A 22901-nucleotide genomic window follows, 5' to 3' on the forward strand; every position below is an offset into this window, starting at 1 on the left:
CCTGCACAGCGGGAAGCTGATTCTCCCTCTCCTCTGCAGGCTGCTCCCCTTGCTTGTGTTCTCTCTGTCTCTGTCTCTGACAAATAAATATAATATTTAAAAAAAGTCTGTGTTTATCATGCATTATACTGATGTGGGAAACAAAGGCGGAAGAGAAATTATTTTATTTCCCGACTACCTACAACCCACTGACAAGTCCTTGAAATACGACATTCCTCTGGGGACTCAGCTGCCTTGATGCTAATACTAAGCTAAGGGCAAAACCCAATCCTGGCCTGACTCCCAGAACCCTGTAAGTCTAATTTAATATATCAAAATTCCTTTGGAAACTTACATTATTTCCAAACGCCCCCAGATACGTGTTAGCAATCATCCCCAAGCATGTGGCCCACTGATATACATCTGAAGGGTCTCACGGCTTGGGTGTTATTACATGGTAGTAAATGACCTTTTCCCAACAATAATTAGCTCCCTCTAGGTCCTGGAAACCTTGTTTCCAAAATTCCTCAGAGGCTCAAGCTCTCTCTAACCCCCTCCCACCTTGAAAGTATATTCTGCCCAGGGGTCCTGTCCCCGTACTTGAATAAAACCACCTTTCTGCACCAAAGACATCCCAAGCATTCTTTCTCAGCCGTCGGCTTCAAACCCTAACATCTTCCCTACATCAACAAGAACGTGTCGTATACAACTTAGGAATAGTAACAAAATGCACAACGATCTCTGCTATAAATTTCTGGTTCTCACAGAGTGCTGTCCGGTGGTCTTAGCCACCACGGGGTTTCGGATGTGGCCCTGGCTTGACAGACGGAGCCGGGTCCCATCTGCGAAGTCCTTAACGCATTTACTGTTGTTGACTCTAACGGATACCCTGCTGGCGAACGGTTGCCAATCTTGACTTCCACTGATTAAGCCGAAACCTCCGTCATCTCCGGTGCTCGTGGTTGGGGCTCCCCTGATTCATCCCTGCGCGAGGGGCATTTTCTCAAGTTTTTCTGTAATTGGTGCGTTAGTTCAGCTTTTCAGAACATGGTGAACGGCGGGCTGGTAAAATTCTTGACAATGTCACCATCAGCTCCCTAGACCCGGTACAGCCTGCCGGGCGCATCCCTACAGGAGGGCCGGCGGGTTGCTGGAGCAGGAGAGTGGCCCAGAGGAGGGAACTAGGGCTCAGGCAGGTGGGAGGCGAGGGTGGGGGCAGTGGGAGAGCAGGGGAGGGCAGAGACCCGACTCACCGGTATGATCTGTTGAGATTTGCAGGTGAGGACCAGACAGGGGCACAGCTTGCCCAAACACAGAGCACTCTGTGGGTACCGGACAGGTGAGGAGTCAGGAGGACCCCTAGCTCTCCAGAAGCACCATGAAAAAAGCCAGGAGACTGGGAGGCCGCTGCACCGGGCCCCAGTCTTCTATCTAACCCCCCCAGGTTAGCTACTGCTATGAAACATCATGCGGATCATGGAAAGGAGCTCCAAAGGTGGGTGTTGTGACCTGTCCATGTCACTGAGGGTACAGACGACACAAGGACTATCAAGGGAAGGGGCTGGGTTGACTCGGTTATTCTGAGGTAGGTGTCCCAGACGTGGTGAAGCCCCAGGCTCACCGGGGGACCGTTTCTGGTAGAGCTGCAAAACGCTTCTGTCCGGGGGAGAGCTGACACGGAACGTGGGCCCGCTAGGACACTAGCCGGGAACCCTGACCTCCTAAAAGCTCTTTGGAACCGATGCGACCCTTTGCCCTTTTCCCCCTGAATTATTGGATTCAGGTCCTTGACATGTTTCTACTCTACGTATGCAAGAGAGTCAGGACATTACCTTCTTGATGGGAAAGTATCCTGGAACGACATGCTTTGGAGTAGAGCCATGTTTGTGTTTTGGAAAGTTCACATGGTGGGTACACAGCAGACACGGTGAGGTCTGGGGCAGCAAACCCTACGATGTTCTCAAGACAGGGATAAATCAAGACCACGCAGCCTCGTGTAACTCGGGTCAGCGCTGCTGGCAGGTTGTCATAGGTTTTTTGTTAGAATCTTGTTTTTCAGGGTGCCTGGGTGGTTCAGTTGTTGAAGTGTCTGTCTTCGGCTCAGGTCGTGATCTCAGGGTCCTGGGATTGAGCCCCACATCGGGACTCCCTGCTTGGCGGGGAGCCTGCTTCTCCCTGTGCCTGCTGCTCCCCCTGTTTGCGCTTTCTCTCCCATAAATAAATAAATAAAAAATAAATAAATAAACCCTTAAAAAAACCAACAACAACTTGTTTTTCCTTGACATGTGACTTTCCGAATTTTACATAGTAACTGCGCTTCCGTATCTATTCTGGGATTCTGAGTGCCAGGCGCAGAGGCAGTCCCTGCTCTCTAGTAACTCTGCCACCAGCAGGGGTGGGGGGTGGGGGGGCAGGGGTCCTACGATTCGCCTTGATTCCAACATGAACTACCTGGAGTCACGTCAGAGCCCACGGGTTCAAGGACAAGGTCTTGATTTGACAACATGGTCCTTACTTAGGATGCCAGCGGCAAGGCGGGGGTGTGGGGGGGGTCCTGGGATGCCCACATTTCACATCTGGGGCTTCCTACAACTCCTCTCAGGTTTGCTGATTTGTTAGAATGACTTGCACAATGACTCGGGGAAAGACTACACCTCTGGATACCGTCTTGTTATAAAGGATACAAGTGAACAGCGGGAAAGGCAGGTGCACGGGCCTGGCCGGATGGGTCCCAGGTGAAGGAGATTCTGCACATGGGGCCAGCGTGAGCCTCCCTCCGGGTGTGTTCACTGCACAGATGATCTACTCCCTTGAGCCTGGCTGTTCCGAGTCTTTTTAATCCAGTTTTCATCAGCTAGATGTGGTGGAATAGACCGTTGGCCATACGATCGAGTGTCTGCGGCTCCCGGCCCTTCCCGGAGGTCAGGGTCGGGGAGCCGAGTGTCCAGACCTCTAACCACGTGGTCGGTTCCCCTAAACATCAGGAATTTACTTCTGGAAGTTTTGGAGGTGGGACGTTCTTGATCAGGACACCTGCGGACCCTCTTCCTGTTAGAGCCCGCTGCCTTCCCCCGTGTCCTGGGGGGGGGTGGGGGCCCTGGTCTGCCCATGGTACAAGGGCACTAACCCCATCACGGGCCCCGCCCTCATGACCTCATCTACCCGCGATTGCCTCCCGGGGCCCCACCTCCTAAACAATCCCATGGTGGGTGGGTTTCAACGTACAGATTTGGGAGGGACACAGACGTTCAGTCCCCAAAGGGGGTGAACAGCAGGAACCAGTGCTGTCACTCAGCACTTTTGGGGGCTGGGATACAGACCAGATAAGTGGGCTAGAGTGCCACATCGGTTTATAATATTGCTATGGCAGGGATCTCCTTAAGGCAGCGGCCTGTGGGATTTTTGGCCATGTATTTCTGAGAATAATTTTGAAAATCTGCGTACCCCTGGTGAAATTTTAGACTTATGTCAACTTTTATCATAAGTTTAACAGAGGCAAAGGATGCAGTTTCAGGGATTTTTTTTTTTTTGGTACCTTTGCCTAATTTCCTTTTTTTTACTATTATTTTTTAATATTTCTTTTGAAAAATTTTTATTGTGTTATCTTAGTCACCATACAATACATCATTAGTTTTTGATGTAGCATTCCTTTTTTTTTTTTTTTAAGTAATCACTACACCCAATGTGGGGCTTGAACTCATGACTCCAAGATCAAGAGTTCCATCCTCCACCGAGTTGGCCAGGAGCCCCTACTGTAACGGTGCTTCATTTTTAAATTTTTTAAAAAAGATTTATTTATTTATTTTAGAGAAAGAGAGAGTGAGTGTGCGAGCGGGGGGAGGGACAGAGGGGGAGAGAGAGAATCTCAAGCAGACTCTTAGCGGAGCAGGGAGCCTCATGCAGGGCTCGATCCCGCAACCCCAAGATCAGGACCTGAGCTGAAACCAAGAGCCAGACGCCAAACCGAGCCACCCAGAAGCCCCTATTGTACCTTTGCTTTGAAGCCTCAGAGCTGAAGACACAGTCCAATCAGTTTCAGGCACGTGTCACGTACTTTGAATGACAAAACTCAGCCTTATTGCCCGTTAGTCACCATACACTTCCTGTCGGAAAAAAAGAAGACTCTTTCCAAATCTACTCACGCTTCTACAGGGATAGAAATCTATTGGGAATTCGATTCCCATAACCGGTTGATGTCACTGGCATGGCCCTCCATTCTGAAGACCTCCGTGGGGCGGCGTGGGCAGACGGCCAGACAGGCAAGTGCTCAGGGCACCGAGGCTCACCAGCCTTCGTCACCCCAAGAGAACGACATGGTCAGCTTCCCATTTCCCACTCAGACCCTCTTGATTTGGACGTCTTCGGATTCTCCCCGGGACCTGTCATGCCTTCTCACGGAGCCACCAAGTTTGGGTCTGGAAGTTTTTACACCAAAGGGCCGGCCACCGTGTAACCGGGACTGCTGGGCTGTGTGCTTTCCCCTCCAGCTGAGTGACAAAAGCGTCATCGTCTTCCTGAGCCCCAGAGGCACATGCCCTGGGGGGTGGATGATCATGGCTCTGAGGGCCAGGCCGCACATTATGTCGTCAGACCTGTTGCCCTTTCTCTTGTTCTTAGTGGATGGCTGTGGCTCCCATGGCCCCAGGGGTGGCAGGGAAGGTGTGTGGCACTGCCACAGACTTGTAGCTCCCAGTCCTCCCTGCAGAGAGGCTACCCTTATCCGCAGGGAAAGGAGCCTAGGCTCACGCTGCAGGCCCACCATCCTAGCACAGTTCAGGGGCTGAGTGTGACCCACCACCTGGGAGGGGCCCAGGAACGCTCCCTGGTGCAGGTAGGAAAGCTCATGCGTGCCTCTGAGAGTAAGAAGACACCTGCCTTCCCTGTTCTGCTGCTTTGCTACCTAATGACCGTGTTGTCCCTCTTTCTTTCCTTCCATCTGTCCTTCCCCGCTCCCTCCCTTCCTTCCCTCCCTCTGCCCTTCCTGCTCTCCTTCCCTCCCCTTTCCTTCTCTCCCCTTTCTCTCCCTCCCTCCTCCCTTTTCTTCCCTCCATCCTTCCCACCTTCCCTCCCTCCCCTTTCGTTTCTTCTCTCCACCCTCCCCTCCTCCCTCCTTCCCTCTCCCGTCCTTCCCTCCCCCTTTCATCCTCCCCCGTTCTTTTCCTCCCTCCTCCCTTCCTACCTCCCTTCATTTTCCTTTTGGACCATAAAGTACCTCTGTGACGTACATTTAAAAGTTACGAATGAATAAGTTGTGCGTGTAAAATGCCTCTGAAACGAGTCGCCTGTCCGAATAGTGTTAAAAATCCTTTAGCACGCCGTCTAGCACACGTTTGCAGAACTGGAAGGGCTCCTCTCATTGTGTACTAGAAAGCAAAGCCGGAAGAATTCATGTTGCGTCTGGCGAGCAGACAGGTTACAACGTACTGCACAGCCAGAGCACGGACGGGATATTTACGCAGTCTGCTTGCTGAGCTGTGGAGACAACTGTCCCTGACCAAGTCGCCTTCAGGGACGCAGTGTGAGGGTGGAAATGTGCCCCTAAATGTGCCCCTAGTTTCTCCTTTGACAACCGAGGAAATCAAGGAAAGTCTTGCTTTAAGAGATGGTGAAGCTAATCTGTGCCTTCGGAGATGGGCTCCAGCCTTCCGTGTCGTAAGATCGGAAAGCCAGGGGCACCTGGGGTGGGGTCGGGGGGCTCAGTCGGTTGAGCTTCCGACTCTTGGTTTTGGCTCAGGTCATGATCTCAGAGTCCTGGGGTCGAGTCCCACATCGGGCTTCACGCTGGGCACACCGCCTGCTTGAAGACTCTCTCTCCCTCTCTCTCTGCCCTTCCCCGCTCTCTGTCTAAAAAACAAATAAAATCTTAAAAAAAATAATAAAACCTCTAAAAAAAATCTGAAAACTACCCTGGAGACTCAGGTTAGGAGTTCATCTGCTGTTCCCCAGGACAGCTCGTGGGGTTGACTCCACCGACACGCTGTGACTGCTGAGCCAGTCCCTGCCTGTCCCTCACTGTCTGCTTTCATTCTTGGCCATGGGAGTGACCTGGGGTGTGGGGGTCCTGAGTCCCAGGGGCTCACCCGGAGTGAATTGGGTGAGCTAAGCAACATTCAGGTCACGTTACTGTCTTCCCCTCTCTGGAGAGTGGGCTCAGTACCCAGAGCTGGGGTTCCCCTGACCACACGTGGCCCCCCTCTCTGAGCGGCGGGATGCACTGGGATGACAGGGGCACCTGGGCAGTCTGGAGCTGGCTGAAGGGGAGGCTTCCCCCGGCTTCCATGGAGGGGGCATCTCCCTCCTGCGGGGTTCTAGTTGGCTGCCTGCTCCTCCATCAGGGACGACCACATCGCACTGTCATTGTTTAGGTCCCTCCTCAAGGGGGCCCAACACCCCTTCATAATCAGTGTTCAGCAGAGCTTGTGGGCTTTCCCAAGTAGCAGCACGTAATCCCCAGGGTTCAGCTGTAGGACGCAAAGTGAATTTAGTTACTGCTACTCCCTAAATCACCCACCCGGATGGCATGCTCAGTGACCACCGTCTGTCTAAGACTTGTTTGTTGTTCTGGGAGGGCGTTGTCCTGGGGGAAGGGGTGAGTCACCTCGAGTCCAGTCCCCAGAGGACTTGGGTAAGTTCCCTTCCAGCAGCACTGGCTGACTGACAGGTGAGCTCAGAGCGGATTAGCAAACAGCAAACAACGGCTCTCCATGGGAGGTCCTCAACTACCAACAGAAGCCACACTTAAAAATGTGTTAAAAATGCACATCCTCAGGCCTTGGACTTCCTGAATTAAAAAAAATCTGTGGGTGAGACCCACTGTCTACATCTAACAGCCCCATGGCCACTGGGATACTCACTCAAGGGTCAGAACAACGTGTCTCTGACGTCCCTAACCAAGAAAGATCCAGCTGGTTCCCTGCTCAGGAAGAGACCCTTGTCCCTCCCTGCAGATGCCACAGAACAGTCCTCTCTAAATGTCTCCTCTGTGAGCCTGGGGTCACAGGACACCCCTTCCCGGTCCTGTCCCAGTCCCTGGGCTGCACAGACAGCCCTTTGCTTTTGAAGGCAGAGGACAGATTCCTCTCTCCCAGTCCCAGGGGACAGGATTGGGGGCCACCCAAGCAATCAGACCACAGCACTGCCAGCTGGTGGTTGTTCTGGTTTCTTTTGTTTGGCATACAGTGCCATGAAATTTAAAAGATAGATGCTTCCATGACTATTTTTTTTTAACCATTTTCTCTTTCTTTCTTTCTCTCATTTTTAGGATTTTATTTATTCATTTGAGACACATACAGAGAGCATGAGCAGAAGGGAAAGGCAGAGGGAGAAGGAGAAGCAGATGCCCGGCTGAGCAGGGAGCCCAATGCGGGGCTTGATCCCAGGACCCTGAGATCATGATCTGAGCCGAAGCAAACGCTTCACCGGCTGAGACACCCAGGCACCTCTGCTTTGTTTCAGCAGACTGCCAGCCTCGCTAGCTTCACTCTGTAGGTCCCGACCCATCTTCTGTGGGCTCTGCATCCAATGTTAATTCGACTTCCAGAGATTTTGCTGGGCTATTCTGGTCTGCCTCATACCCGTGCCCCCCAGGGACCAATCGGGGTCCTGGGTAGTGTCTGCTTCTTGGGTCCTGGGTCGTGTCTGCTTCGTGGGTTAGTTCTCAAAGCCTCTGCTATGAGGTTTCTGTTCATTCCCTGAATGCACAGCCCAGCGGGACCCCCGGATTTCTCACACAGAGCCAAAGGATCTCCTTCTCTGGCCCCATCTGCTCCAGAGCAGTTCCCAGCTCACCGGTTCCTGGTGCCCTCCCACCTCCACCCCCCCTCCCAGCCCCACCAGGAAGCTGGGCTGCAGTGTGTCCCGAGCATGTGCACACTTTCTGCAGCAGACAACCGAGCCCTGGGGGTGTTGCCACCCCACTAACCTTCGGGGACCCAAAGTGCGGTGCAGAGAGGGAGCCGAACATCTCTTTGCATGTTCTCTGGCTAGAGGCCCCCTTTTTGGAGTTCTGCCCATCTGTGTTTGCCCACACTTCCAGGATTTGGGCTTCCCTAAACTCTTAGGCAACATGGAAGGAAGCACCCCCGCCCCCCCAGCAAAAAAGAAACTCACCACCATACGGTAGTTGTTGGCGTGTGGGGTCTCTGCCCATCCATCTGTTTTTATTTACCTTTCAGAGTTCTCCATGAGCTGGTGTTTATAGTCTGTCCGGAGGTTTTAGTTGCAATCAGTGGAAGAGAGGATGAACGTGCTTAATCCATCCTAATTAGAACCAGAACCCTAAGTCCTGCCTGGAGGCGGAAGGCTTCCAGAGAACCGGTGAGGGTGGCAGAGACCACAGCGGGGCCCTGGGGCAGCGAACCCACCGAGTCACCCAGCGAGGCCCACCCTGCTGAGAGCAGAGGCGGGGTCCCTGCGCTCCTGGAAGGAGCGTGGCAGCGAGGGATGGAGGGGCCACGGCCAAAACGCAAGGACACAGCCCCCAGGGGGCAACAGGGGTCGTGGGGTGGGCACCAGAGGCCCCGTGGGGATGCAGGCACCGAGGCAGAGTGTGACAGAGTCACAGGGGCGCCCGAGGCCTCCGGGCAGTCCTCATCGGGAATGCGGTGGGGGGAGCGGGGGTGGTCCTCACCGGAATGCTAGGAAGGCTCCTTGTCGGGAATGCGGTGGGGCAAGAGCGCGCTGCGGGGCCCGGGTATGGGAGGTACCGAGGCCCGAGGCGGGGCCGGGATCGCCCAGGGAGCAGGTGCACCCGCACAGGCGGAGCGCAGGGAGCCGGCGCGCAGGGAGCCGGCGCGGGGCACCCGGACGTCCACGACCGGCGAGACGAGCGGGAGGGGCTGGGGAGGACGGCCGGGGCGGCGCGAGGAGAGGAGAGGGAGCGCGGGGCCGCTAGGCAGGGCCTGGCTCCGTGTGGCCTTAGATCCGGAAGAGCGCGGGCTTGCGGGGGACTGTGGTTGGAGTGTGAGGACCCGGCCCGACCGCGGGGGCTCTGGCACCGAGGCGGGCGGAGCTGAGAGGCCGTGGGCAACCTTTGCAAGGGTCTGGACCCCCGCAAACAAGGTCCTGCGCCGTGGCTGAGGCCTTCGTGGTGGCGGCAGCGACGCTCGCTCGGCCAGTGCGCGCGTGTGCGCGCTCCCGGGCACGACCCCTTCGCGGGCGGCGGGACCAGCAGGCGCGGGTGGCACCCGGGAGTCGGAACAGAGCCTGAGGGGCTGCGCGCGAGCGGCCCTCTGCTGCCCCACCCTACCCGGCCAGCGCGGAGCCTCAGCGCGCGCACTGGGAAATGACACCCGTCGCCAGCCCCTTACCGCCCTCACCCGGACACCTCGAGGACCGCGGTCCTGAGTTCGCGGCTACCCTGGGGTTTGGATTTTGCTCCGGAGTTAGAATTAGACTCTCTGGCCTCGGTGTAAACGGAACTTAGCTTTCCCGGTTTCACCCGGAGAAATGCAGCTGCAGGCAACGGGCAGGTGCCAGGGGCTGGTGGAGGTGGTGCCCCCCGCGAGGGCACCGAGGAGAGCTCTACTCACTGCCCTGAGAGTCCGCGGCAGGTCTGTGCAACTTTCTTCTCAATATTGTTAGTCGATTTCGGAGTTCTGGTTAATTTTCTTAGCTCAGTGGGCACCAGATTACACTAGAAGGTGAAAACCATGTTTTCCTATGAACTTCTTCTTTTGAACCAGCATCCTTCAGAGACAAGTCGGAATGATGGTTTTCTATCACAACAAGAAGAGAAACTACTTCAGATTCATGAGAAATAATTGAAATTAGCAAGATAGCATTTTAGGACCAGAGAAAAGTAAATTACCTGCAAGTTGTTTCATTTTCTTTCTTTCTTTTTTTTTTTAAGAAACAATTGGGTGACTGAAGTTCTTTAAATGATGTAACTTTTAATCTCCGATTGTCTGTAATTTTAATAAAACTTTTTAATGGAGACAAAGAGGCGATTTTGCCTGAAAATCTGGAATAATTTACATTCTAACTCAACCTGCATTACCATTACCTTTCAAAGGGACCAGCGGAGTGTGTGTCTGAGTGTCTGATAATCTCCACATTCAAGTTCGGGCATGTTTATTTGAGGCTGTGGTTGGCACTTTGGGGGCGGACCGCTGGCCCCCGCCAGAGGAAACCACGCTGGAAAGGGTTCATTCAAGCAGCTGTGGCCTGGGCAAGAGGTGGGGCTGGTTTTCAGCCCTCGGAGTGCCTTGTTCTTCTTGCCCTGCTGTTTTGGATCAGCCCCTGCCCTGCTGTATGCGTGCTGCGTTCCCAATCCAGCGCTCCAGGAAAGCAAACCTCAGTGCACAGGAGCATGGGGGTGGGGTGAAGGTGGGACGAGGGTGGCAAAGAGCAGGCAGTGGGGCAAGTCTAACACCCAGAAGGCCAAGCATCATTTCCAGAAACCAGTAGGAGACACGTCACAACAAAGAGCCGGTTGCTACGGCGTTGGGGTCTGCAGTGGCCGTGTGTCCTGCGCACATCATTCTACACAGGGCATCTGAGAGGGGACCAGGCAGTTTCCTTGTCAGGACGCTGTTACACTGAGAGCTTTCTGGCAATTCTGTGGCTTCCTGTGTGTCCTCCAGAGTCACAGAATCTCCCCAGTCCGGGTCATGGGCAAGCATGGGCCGTGAAGAGCTCGGCCAGCCTCACCAGCAGGTACACAGGTGAATTCAGCCCTCAGCCCCCAACTGCACGTGCCTGTGTAAACCCTCTGTAGGAGCTTCCTGGCATGGGCCGGACAGCTTAGCAACACACTCCTCCTGTATCACAGTGAGGGAGGCTGGGAGTCCGAGATCTAGGTGTGCGTAGGTCAGGTTCTTCCCGGCTTGTACATGGCTGCCTTCTCGCTGTGTCCGCACTCACTTTCCTCTGGGCACGCATGGAAAGAGACCCTCCTGGGTGTCCCTGCCTCTCCTGAGGACATCAGTCCTATGGATCAGGGGCCCTCTGAGGACCGTATTTCAACCAATTCAGTCACAGGGCAGAGGGTGGGGGTTAGGGCTTCAACATGGGAATTTGGGGGGCACAATTCAGTCTGTGACTCCCTCCTTTCCTTCCTCCACTCTCCTTATGATGTGGGTTTCTTTCTTTTCTTTCTCTCTTTCTTTCTTCCTTCCTTTCTTTCTTTCTTTCTTTCTTTCTCTCTCTCTTTCTTTCTTTCTTTCTATTTGAGAGAGAGAGGCAGAGAGGGAGAGAGCACAAGCGGGGGAACAGGCAGAGGGAGAGGGAGAAGCAGACTCCTCACTGAACAGGGAGCCTGATACGGGGCTCAATCCCAGGACCCTGGGATCATGACCTGAGCTGAAATCAGACACTTAACCGACTGAGCCACCCGGGCGCCCCATTATGTAGGTTTCATGGGAAAGTTTCCATTTCCTAATTCCTGTTGGAGCAGTTTTTGTGTGTTATAACAGAAGAGTTATATCACAGAAGAAGTTTTGTTCGTTATAACTAATTAGTCACACAAAGAACTTTTATTTGCAGCAGAAAAGGAGACCCCCGGGAATGGCTTCCAAAGCCCTGACTCGGCAAGTGAGGGTGGACGGGCTCCTTTTGTTTAGGGTTAGGATGATGCCTTGTCATCCTAGGTAGAGGCGGGCGACAGCCATGCGCGGTCGGGAAGGGAACACGCCTGTGCACACATTGTGCTCTGGTAAATGGGGCTTGTGCTCCTCCCTGGGTGGGGATTTTAGTATCATAATGAGGTGAAGGTGACTGTAGGTCATTCCAGAGGGGACTCAGGGTCCAAGTGCGCAGGTGTGAGTCAGGTTTAGCTCAAAGGGTGGGGATGGTCCAGGGTGGGAGTGAGAGAAGGGGTTCTCATCAGGTTTAGGTTTTCCTTTGCCTGAGTTAGGAGGAAAGCTGGAAAGAGGAGCTTGGGGGGAGATGTAAGACAGAGGTGGGCAGTCAAGGCCAGCTCTTGGGGTCAAGCAGGTGACATCCTTACACCTCCTCCCTTACCAGGCGTGGCTTCTCCCCCTTCTCTCTTTCTGTAAGGATGTCACCATGCCTTCCTTTCTGGCCTGGCGGCAGCAGGACACCACCATGATCCAGGCTGCTAGAGTGCCACGGACAGGGGTCATCGAAGGGACCTGTGGCCCCAGCAGGGGACGGGGAGGTAGGAAGGGGAGGAGGGGAGCACGCTTCCAGAGAGAATGCCGCACACCGACCACTTTAACTAGCAGAAGTCCCACCTCCAAGGCTTGGCTCAGGGACATTTGGGTCCCGATCATGGAGCATCCATGGAATGGTCCTTGCTCAGGGGGCTCATCACATGTGGGGGGTCCCAGGATCCAGGCTCCTTCCATCCTTTTGTCCCACTATTCCCTAGGGCCCTGGCTGCAGAGCGGGGAGGTACACCTGCTTTGGGGAACCTGGACTGGAACAGAGAAATGCCAAGCGCCCCACTGTGGAAGTCCCGTGGGGTGCCCACCTCTCAGCCATGCTCTGCTTTGTCCCTGACTCACGGGGCCCCAGAAGCCTGTCTCACTCACCCCACTACAGCCCACTCTGTCTCCCTCTCATCCCCCAAGCAACCCTCTTTTGTTGTTCTGTTGCTATGGACACCTTGCCACTTCTTCAGGGCTCCTTGGGGTCCTAGGGAAGGGGAAGGGACAGGAGGGGACAGAGGTGGGTGACAGGCAGAGCTGTGCTAGTTCACAGCCTCGGGCTTCGGGGGTGAGAGCTGACACCTGCTCGGAGCTCAGTGCCGGGAAGCATTGCAGAAGGGCGGGCGCGGGTGTCCGCAACACGGAGAACAAAGGCAAAAGAAAAAAAAGAAATTAAACTTCCTTATAACTTAGAGCCCATTGACAAGTTCTCGGGATAGGCAGAGTGACCTTCCTCCAGGAGCTCAGCTGCTCGATGTTAATATTCTGCTAGAGGCAAAAGGCAGCCTTTGCTTGACCTCAACCCAATCTCCAGGATCCTGTAAAAATCCCTTTGGAAACTTCCTTTATCTCTACGAAACATGTTAGTTAACATTCCTCCCCCACCAAGCATGTGACCCCCCATATACATCTGAAGGGTCTGATGACTAAGGGTTTACTGGACTGTAGTAAATGACTTTGTCCTAGCCACAGCTAGCCCCTCCAGGTCCTGGAAACCTTGCTTCCAAATCCCTTAGAGACTTACACTCGCCCCAAACCCCTCCCAAGTTGAAACTATAGAATCGGTCACCCCTCATGCCCCCTGGGGAGCTCTTTCTGCCCACGGGTCCTGTCCCGTGCTTGAATAAAAACATTTTTCTTGGATGGAAGATGCCTCCAGAATTCTTTCTTGACCCTTGGCTCCCGAACCCAGCACTTCACATCGTAAGGAGCAGGGGAACTTACACTCGAGGCTTGTTCTGGGCTCCCCAAGATGAGATCTCCACCCCCCAAACCTTAAAGTTCTAAAGCGGCCTTGATGGGGTTCAGTCACGTGCACCCTATGCATGGTCTCAGCACCCTGTCCCTCTCCCAGGGCCACGTCCTTGGGGCAGCCTCTGGGAGCAGGGGAGGCAAATGGGATGCGTATTCCCAAACAGGGAGGGAGTCAGGAGTCTCCCACGGCCGGGGTCCAGCTGGTCCATCAGCTGGCGGTCACGTCCTCCGGATGACTTCCTCCAGCCAGTGGTGCTCAGGTCGTAACCTCTCTGAGCACTTGGCGTGCCAGTCCCCAGTCCCGTGTGTGGGGTTGGGGGGGCGCCTTTGACACTGCGGTGAGAGCAGGAATGGGCCGGGGGCCGGAGTCCATGGAGTGGACCGTGTCCGCCTCCCCCAGCAGGTACGCTCAGCACCGGCCGCTGGGGAGGAGACCTTGGCTTTGGCTCCTCCAAGGAGGGCTTGAGCAGCCACTGCCTGAAGTCACGCTGTGACAGTTCACAAGGCGGGGGGCACACATGAAGAAGGAGCGTGGTCAGAAGCCAGGCTCATGGTGCAGACCTGTCCAGGGTACCCTGTGTTTAGGTGAGCCTGGCTAGTGGCTGGGAAGAGATGGGTGGTGAAATGCAATTTAAAAAAATCATGTATTGAGGAGAAAGTCACATAACTCAGAATCTGCCCTTTGAAACGAACAATCAGTACATTCCCATTGTTGGCGCAACCCTCCCTTCTCCCTCGTTCCCAAAACCTTGTCTTCACTCCTCAGGCAAACCCGCAGGGCGCCTGGCTGGCCTGCGACTCCTGATCTTGGGATCATGGGTTCCAGCCCCACGTTGGGTGTGGAGATGACTAAAAGTAATTATCTTTGAGGGGACCCACACCTACTTACAGTTCTTCCTCGGGTCCCTCCCTCCTCAGGCCCTGGCACCTGCCCGTCTGCTTTCTGTGCATGGATTTATCTATCCTGGACGTTTCCATCTGCGTGGAGCACCCAGTGCGGGTTGTTTCCGCCATTTGGCTGTTGTGAATAGTGTTGTGCACGTGCTCTCGTTTGAGTCCCCGCTTTCAACGATTTGGGGTACATACCTAGAGTAGAGATGCTCAAGTGTCCTTTTTGAGGGGCAGCTGGGGGCTCAGTCGGTTAAGTGTCTGACTCTTAGTTTCAGCTCAGGTGTGATCTCAGGGTCAGGGGATCGAGCCCCATGTCAGGCACGTCTCTCAGCACAGAGTCTGCTTCGGATTCTCACTCTTCCCCCCCCCGCACCCCACTCCATGCATGCACGTGCTCTCTCCCTCTAAAATGAAATGAAACAAAATGGAACATACTTCTGATATCATGGGAAACTGTTATGTGTCGCAACCCATCCTCATGGGAACACCGGTGCTGGGAATACTACGGTCATGGCATATTCCCCCACCAGAGCAGGGCATGGAGTTGTGCAGGTCTGTGCAAAAAAAAAAAAAAAAAAAAAAAAAAAAAAAAAAAAAAAAAAAAAGCTGTTGCAAACATAAAATGGAAAACAAAAACAAAAACAAAAACCATAGCTCGGGCTTTTCATTGTCCTGGAGTTTTAATACAAGTGGTGACGGTCCTGGTGCTATCACGTGTGTTGTCTGCAGAGGGAGCCTGGGTATCGGCCCTTGGGGAACACGATGGGGCTGGAGGGGTGAGGGCCAAGGGCAGCGTGGTGCACTGGCTTCCTGCGCTGGGCCCCACGTAGCCATTCCGGCCCTCCCTCTGGTGCTGTGAAATAAAGAACTGATAACAGAATGCAATTTTTAAACTGTGTTCTTTTAAAAAATAAGGTGATGGGGTCATTGAGTCAATCCCTTTGCTGAAGCCTGTGCCCCTGTTTCCTGTTGCCAAAGCCACTGATGGAGCATTCTCGGCCTGTGGAAATTGCTTTATGGCATGGAAGACCACAGGGTTCTGGTTGCCCGACATCCCTCTGACCACAGCTGGGGGCAACAGGAACCCGGGAGCCTCGCCTGTGGGCGGATGGAGCAAGCCCTTCCCAGCTCAGTCCTGCAGGCTGGCTGAGGAGGTGGCCTGTGCAAGACTCACCCCCGGGGAGGGACCCGCAGGCCTGCTGAGTGCTGCCGGCTCCGGGAAGGTGCCAGAGAGCCCCCTCCGCCGGGATCAAGGGCAGACAGGAGAGTGGCTGACTGTTCCTGTCTTAGCCAGTCATCCGAGGTTTGCTCGCAGGCCCCCAGCAAAGGCTGATGGGACCCTCCTGGAAGCACGGACCCTGGGGGGACAGGGGTGCGAGTGTGCGCGCCCTGGGCTGTCCTTGACCTGAGCCACCCTGCCCTGTCGCCGAGGACACCCACGGGGCTTCCATCTCTTTTCCCTCTGATTGATTCCCTGCCGGGGGCCTCCGAAATGGAAAAGGCTCTGGTTGACGATTCCTGTGATGGCTGAAATGTCACGGGAGGAGAGGAAGATTCCAGGCAATTCACATCAGGGCCGGGGGCTGGGGATCGGCCAGACGGTGGGCGCAGGGGCTTCCCGCCGCTCGCCCCCAGCGGTGTGCGCTCTTGGAAACGCGGGCACGAGGGAAATGGCCCCTGCGGCTGCCCCCAGTAACCCAACCCTCCCAACAGCCGGCAGCCGGTGAAAAGGCAAGATTTCTCAACAGAACAAGAGGGACATTCGATGCCCACCGCGCTCAGCCACCAGTAATCTGTCTTGCATCACTCACTTTTGTTGGGATTGACTAATGCGCGCCCGGACTTCTCCCGGATCTGCAGATATAAGCGCGCGCTTCTCTGGCTTCCTGACCGAGCGCAGGAGGGCGGGCATGGGGCCGGCGAGGCGCCAGTTCGTAGCCCTGCTCTGGAAGAACTGGCTTTGCAGACTGCGGCACCCGGTGAGTGCAGCTTGCCTGCCAGGGTGGGGAGGTGAGGAATAGGGGTGGGGGTGGGATCGGAGGAGATGGGGGGCTGGTCTAGCCTGTCTGCCTCACCCTGCGGGGATCTGGGGAGAGGCTGAGTTATCCAGGGCCAAAGTAGCCAAACTGCCACAACCAGGCTGCCGCCTTGTCAGAAAGGGGCTAGTTGAGAAAAACTCTTAAAAAAAAAAATGTGGATTTTGAACCACAGCCTGTGTTTTCTGAGCCTCTGCAGATCACTCCAGTGGAAGGTACAATTCCTAATGGTAGGTTACAGGTCCCCATGCTGCAGTCCCAGGACAGGAGGCTGTGGTGGCTGTCACCAGAGCTGGCATGAGCCATCCCCTCGCTGTTAATTCTCAGCTTTTTGGAACTGTATCCAAAGGACGCGGAGGAGCTCCAGAGTGGATGGGAATGGCTCAGACCAGCCTTGTGCTAAATGTTACATAAACACCCGTAAGTTCACATTTTAAGACACAGAAATTGCCTGTCTATCCGGCCAGCGACCTCTCCTTTACTTCTCACTCCGCCAGATTGAAGTGAACACGTATCCACGTAGTTCCAACAGGGACAGATCTGCAGCTGCGTCTGCAGAATTAGAATTCTCAAGTTCTAAGGTCCACACAGCCTATGGGGTTGCCCCGCTGACCCACTCTGCTGTTGGAAGACGTTCAGTAACCGACCCTGGGTTTCATTCTGCAGACTTCTCATTATCTAGAACGTTCTTGACCCCAAATAAGGCGGATGTCAGGAAGGGTGTTTTCTTTCTTCAGCGTTCGCACGACTTGGGTGGGGAATTTGCACAAAAGTTTGACGATCAGGAACCAACAAGTGAGTGTTCTATCCTTTACTGCTCCTGGCTTGGGGTCTGTGTAGGTGTTTCTCAGTTGATGAATCTGTTCTACGGACATAGGATTTGAGGGCTGAGCCTCTCATTTCTACTATAGAACATCCTGGATGAAATTAACTGACCAGGTTCCACAATTTCTGCTTTTTGTGTATCAGCCCGAGGGGGCGGGTACGGGTACAGAGGGACCATCTACCTCGCAGCCTCAGGCGCTTTGGGGGTTAAACACAGTCTTGGTTTGATGCTGCCGACATGAGTGTGCGCATCGGATAGAAACACTCAACGCATTGATTATCCAACCATGCGTCCATCCTGTCCTTCTTTGCCGTGTTTTTCTCTGTAGTATTTTCCCCCTTACGACATAGCACCGGCTCACTTACTTGTTACCCTGCTATGGAGACCGCCTTGTATCTCAGATCCCCGGGAGTGGGGTGATTCATTCTGATGTGTTCGTCAGGGTAGTCCCTAGTGCCCAGACGGTGCCTGGAGCACAACAGGTGTTCAGTAGATATTGGCTGAAAGAGGGAAGAAGAAAGCGGTGTGGGACTTTGGCGTCTCTGCTGGGTGCTCCGTGCTTGGTGAACCAGACGAAGGTGTGCCCTGCCCGGAGCTCGGGACCCAGGAAAGCAGTGGGGAAAATTACCTATTGAGCTCCTTCTGGGGATAGATCCCACAGATGTCCCTGCGCAAATGGGAAATGACACTTGCACAAAGTTGTTCAGCACGGCGTTGCCGAGATGAGCAACATCACAGGGAGTAGACACCACAGGGTCTGGCGTCTTCTGTTGGAGTCTGGTGTCTACTGTTCACTACTGTTCCCGTAGTGAATAAGGAGCGGGCCCTGTTTGCAGGACAAACAAACCGGAAGGAACCATGATCAGGGAAATGCAGATCGGAACCTCAGGTGGCTTTTACACTTTGTGTAAAAACTTGAATTTTTTTGTATACACGTGAATTTATAGAGGCGCTTTTTACATTTCATCTTCATTTTGTTATATTTTATTATTGTAGTCTTTTATTTTTGCTTTTTTTTGAGATTTTATTTATTTGAGAGAGAGAGGGACAGAGATAGCCAGAGAGAGCAAGAGTGGGGAGTAGAGGGAGAAGCCGGCTCGACGCTGAACAGGGTGCCCGATGCGGGCTCGATCTCAGGACCCCGGTATCAGGACCTGGGCCCAAGGCAGACACTTACCCGACCAAGCCACCCAGGCGTCCCTATTATAGTTCTTTTAGAAAATGCCTTATTACGGACACTTGGGACCGGGAAAAGTAGAACAGTGTAGAATGCATGAATAACAGCCACCTCTCTGTCTTCACACTTTGCTTCAGAGATTGCTGACTTCCTACTCTTCTTGTGAAAGAAAATGCCTTGAAAAAGAAGAATGTTTTAATAATTATTTTAATATCACTTATTTTTTCTCTCCTGATTTTTATCTATTGCACAAAGGATGCTGTAGCAATGAGAAACACTTTGAAAACCCTCTAAAAATGTCATTATCCGAATGCGCCTGCTACTACTTTGGTCTTTTCTTGTCATTAGGCGTGGGTAGCATGATATTTTTACATTATGAAAATCACAGCCTTTTGCTTTTTGCTTTCACTTCGCATGGAAACCCAACAGTTCCAAAGTTTCTGTTTGGTCTTCATATTTATTGGGTTTATTGCAAAATAGTTCACCAGTTGGATGCACCTGATTTTTTAAAAAGATTTTATTTATTTGACAGAGAGAGAGAAAGAGAGAGAGAGAGAGTGCGCACAAGCAGGGGGAGCGGCAGAAGGAGAGAGAGAAGCAGACTCCCTTCTGAGCAGGGAGCCCGATCCGGGACTCAATCCCAGGACCCCGGGATCATGACCTGATCTGAAGGCAGATGCTGAGCTCACTGAGCCACCTAGGCGCCCCGAATACACATAATTTATTCAAGCATTTCCTTACACTGGGCAGTAAGGTTCCTCCTGGTTCCTACCGTTGGGGCTGACATCTTCATTCTGCACGACGGACACATCTCTGCTAGGGTATTTCCCTTGAATGAATTTCCTGCAGCTGGTTTCCGGGTCAGAGGCGAAGGTGCTGGGCTGGACACGTCCAGAGCAGGGGCCCTCAGGAGCACCCACCTGGGCCGTTTCCAAGCAACCTGGGCAACACTGGCAGACGGCCACTGGCCACTGGCCGGGAGCCTTGCCCCGTAAATTTATAGGTGTACTTTTGCATTTCGTATTAATGTAAATGAGTCTGATGCATTGCTTCTCACTTTAATAATTTAATAACAACCGCGAGAAGAAAGAACGGGATGTATCCTTGTTCTGCAACTTCTGGGGGGTTTCCTGTGTTTTATTAAGAGGGGGTTTGACTCTTCACTTGTGCAAGTGGATGGCACCGCTTCCCCAGTCTGCCCCTCAGTCACGGAGCGGGGACTGTTCTCGGAGTCTCCTGTATGTCTTGAAGTCATACTCTGCTCTGCGTTTCTGGTTCCCCTCCCCTTTAATGAAAACTGCGAAGCTTGGTTTGGTGAACTTTTGCTGAGGACTTGGGCTGGTAGAGGGGGGATCGGAGTATACTTTGATGCAAGGACAGCATTGTCCTAAAACAGCGTGGTCCACCCCCCACTGGGGGTGAGAGGGAGATGATGGAAATCACGAAACTCCACGCACCACCTGGTCAAATAGGAGCCGCTTCCACCTGCGGATAGACCAGCCCCCACCCCAGAGCCCTCTGTGCCCACGAAGCCCTGTACTCTTGCTTTCAAGGACCACGTATCTGGCAGAAAACACACTCGCTCTTAGACACAGACAAGGGTGATGGGGTCTTCACCAGAGCAGCTCCTTCCGGCCCGGCCCCCAGGAAGCCCCGAGGCTGGGTTAGCTGCATACGGGCAGGCTCCCCACTCAGCACAAAGCCAGGCTCCAACTCCTTCCTTCCTGCTCCCATGGGAGAGCTCCTAGCAAGCCCACCCAGCCGGGGTCAAGTCCATTAGGGCTGGTCCTTGAAACCACCGGCCATTTGGGAAACCACTGTTCTGGTTCCACACATGAAGAACCAATTCTCCAGCCAAGTTTCAGCGACTGTAGACCTCCGAACTGTTGTGTGTGTCTTCCTTTCCTGAGATCTTTGAGTTTTTGTCCATCCCCACAAGTGCTACCAACCTAACCTAGTGTCCCAACAAATTTCACTTCGGAAACAGCATGCTGGCCATGAGTCTGTATTTTTCTGACTTTGGAGGAAGTCACAGCCATAAAGTCCTTGGAGTAAAGTAGCTCTTACTTCTTTTGCAGACTGTTCAGGTCTTAGAGATGGATGCTGGTTGGTTTTTGTGTAATTATAATGTACCAGTTACTTGTTGCCAGGTTCGCTATAAAGGCCTATAAGAGTGTTTGTTGGAACCGGAGGCCCAAAGCGTAAGAGCTGACCTCTTTGCTAGGCAGGTTGGAAAAAAGACTGAAGGTTGGCTCCTGATAACATTTCACAGTCATATATTTAAAAAAAAATAGCAGAATAAGCACGCTTGGCTGGCTTGGTTGGTGGGATACATGACTCTTGATCTTGGGTTCTGAGTCCAAGCCTGTTGGGTCTAGAGATTATGTAAAGATAAAATCTTAAAAAAAATAGGATAGTTTTATATTAGGGGAGATGAGACAGGTCAAAAGTGTTCTTCTGCTTTGCATCGAGGTCCAAGTTTAAGAACCCAAAGATATCCAGTCTTTCTTTCTTTCTTTCTTTCTTTCTTTCTTTCTTTCTTTCTTTCTTTCTTTCTTTCTTTCTTTCTTTCTTCTTTCCTTCCTTCCTTCCTTCCTTCCTTCCTTCCTTCCTTCCTTCCTTTCTTTCTTTCTTTCTTTTTTTTTTAAAAGATTTTACTTATGTATTTGACACACAGAGAGAGAGAGAGAGATAGAGAGAGCGAGTGAGCAGGGGAGGGAACAGAGGGAGAGTGACAGACATTTTGAGTGCGGATCTCATGACCCTGAGATGATGACCTGAGTGGGAATCAACACTAGGACGCTTAACCGACTGAGGCACGCAGGCGCCCGAGAAAATCCAGCCTTTCAAACGTGTAGAAAACAAACTGGGTTTCAGGAAAAAGGCATGCGATTTCTCTCTTCCCAATGCGGCTGTTTGTCAGTGTGGAAAGGAAAAAAAAAAAGCCCTGTTTCTATCGCTTTTCTGCTGAAAACATGACCTACATAGGGGAAGGAAAATGGCGAGATCCTCAAAAAGCTAGTTCTGGAAGATTTTTTTTTTTTTTTTTGTAAGATTTTATTGATTTATTTGAGAGGGGGAGAGAGAGAGCGAGCACAAGCAGGGGGAGCAGCAGAGGGAGCTGTGGAGGGAGAGAGAGAAGTAGGCTCCCTGCTAATCAGGGAGCCCAATGTGGGGCTCGATCGCAGGACCCCGGGATCAGGACCCCAGCAGAAGGCAGACACTTAATGGGCCGAGCCAGCCAGGGGCCCCTAGATTTTGTGTAGAATGGTGGATCTGTGTGACTTCCATGAAAAACAAAAACAAAACAAAAGCAACTACAAGTAAACCACCGAAACTCCAAAACCAGGGTCCTCCTCCTTTCCACACAGGGGTTTCCTCCTTACTCAGGAATGCGGGTCTTGGTTGGGAAACCTGGAGTTTCCCTGGTTTATTCTCTTTGACCTCAGATAAGCCCGGGTTTTCAGTTACAAGAAAGGTTCACAAACACGAGCCAAACCAACTTCCTGCTAACAATCCCTCCAGAGTCCAGGGCCAAGGGCACCTCAGCTTGTTTTGAGAGACTGTACTGGGGGCCCAGGTAGTGTCCTGGGGACCATGGAAACTGGGGAGCATGTTCGTTTTGTCACCCGGGGGCTCCGAGGTCAGCTCTGCATTTGCCACTCAGCTGTGCCCCACCCCCCGCCCCGACCCCTCTTCCCCTTGGCTGAATCAGCCAACATGCACCCGAGGGAGGGACACCACTGCGGCCAGCCCCACCCTGGTCACTGGCGGCCTGGACCTTAGGGACGAGGGGAAAGCGGCAGGGAGTTGTGTTCCCACCACCCATCCTGTCCTCTGTCCCAGACTTAGGGATCCCGGCTGTGTGTGGGACACAAGGCTGCTAGGAGGGACCCACATGGAAGGTCAGACAGTGCTGTGTGTGCCCTTGGGGGGGCCTTTGAGCACGGGGCCTTTCCTTGGCCCCAAACACAATGACATTAGAATAAATTCCACACAGTGATACGTCTGAGCCAAAAAGCCCTCACACTACCTTCCATTGCTGTGGGTCATGCTACCCGCCAACCGACGTCCTCTCAGAAGGGATGTGCAGGTCACGTGGTGCCAGCTGGCATGTCCGGTGCTGTGTCCTGCCGGCCCTCGGTGGCCCTACTGCGTGGGTACCTGTGGTCTCTGCCAGCCCACTTCATCCACGTCCAGGGGCATATGAAGGTTTTTTTTTTAATCCAATCTTCTCTTTTGAAAGGTTACTGTAAAAAGGAACATATTTATCTGTATTTTCTCTTATATAAATTGCCCACAGGATGCCCGGCCGGCTCAGTCGGTGGAGCGTGTGGCTCTTGATCTCGGGGTGGTGAGTTCGAGCCCCGTGTAGGGTGTAGAGACGACTTAAAAGTAAAATATTAAAGAAAATAATAAATTGCCCATCCATTTCTTTTCCAATTTCATAATTGGGAGGAGATCGTGGAGACCTCGCTGCCCTTCTCATTGGTTTGTTTCTGTATTTCCATCGCTCAGATTCAGTTTGTGCATCTTGCCACATCACCTTTCCTTTTTCCTTCAAATACGTCTTTTATAGTTTCAAAACTGCAGGAAGTACCTTTAAAATTTTTTAGCAGATTTTACTT

At 53.0% G+C, this 22901-nt stretch overlaps 1 protein-coding gene across 1 annotated transcript in view; it reads left to right on the top strand.

Moving 5' to 3' along the window:
- Positions 1 to 16144: 16144 nt before the first annotated feature.
- The window catches only part of ABCA13 (ATP binding cassette subfamily A member 13), a 340662-nt gene continuing 333905 nt past the window's right edge, over positions 16145 to 22901 (top strand). The window contains exon 1 of the mRNA XM_047695838.1: positions 16145 to 16213. Within this exon, the coding sequence (XP_047551794.1) occupies positions 16145 to 16213 (69 nt within the window). The remainder of the gene's footprint in view (positions 16214 to 22901) is intronic.

This window comes from Lutra lutra, chromosome 11, assembly GCF_902655055.1.
Source record: "Lutra lutra chromosome 11, mLutLut1.2, whole genome shotgun sequence".
Lineage (NCBI taxonomy): Eukaryota > Metazoa > Chordata > Mammalia > Carnivora > Mustelidae > Lutra > Lutra lutra.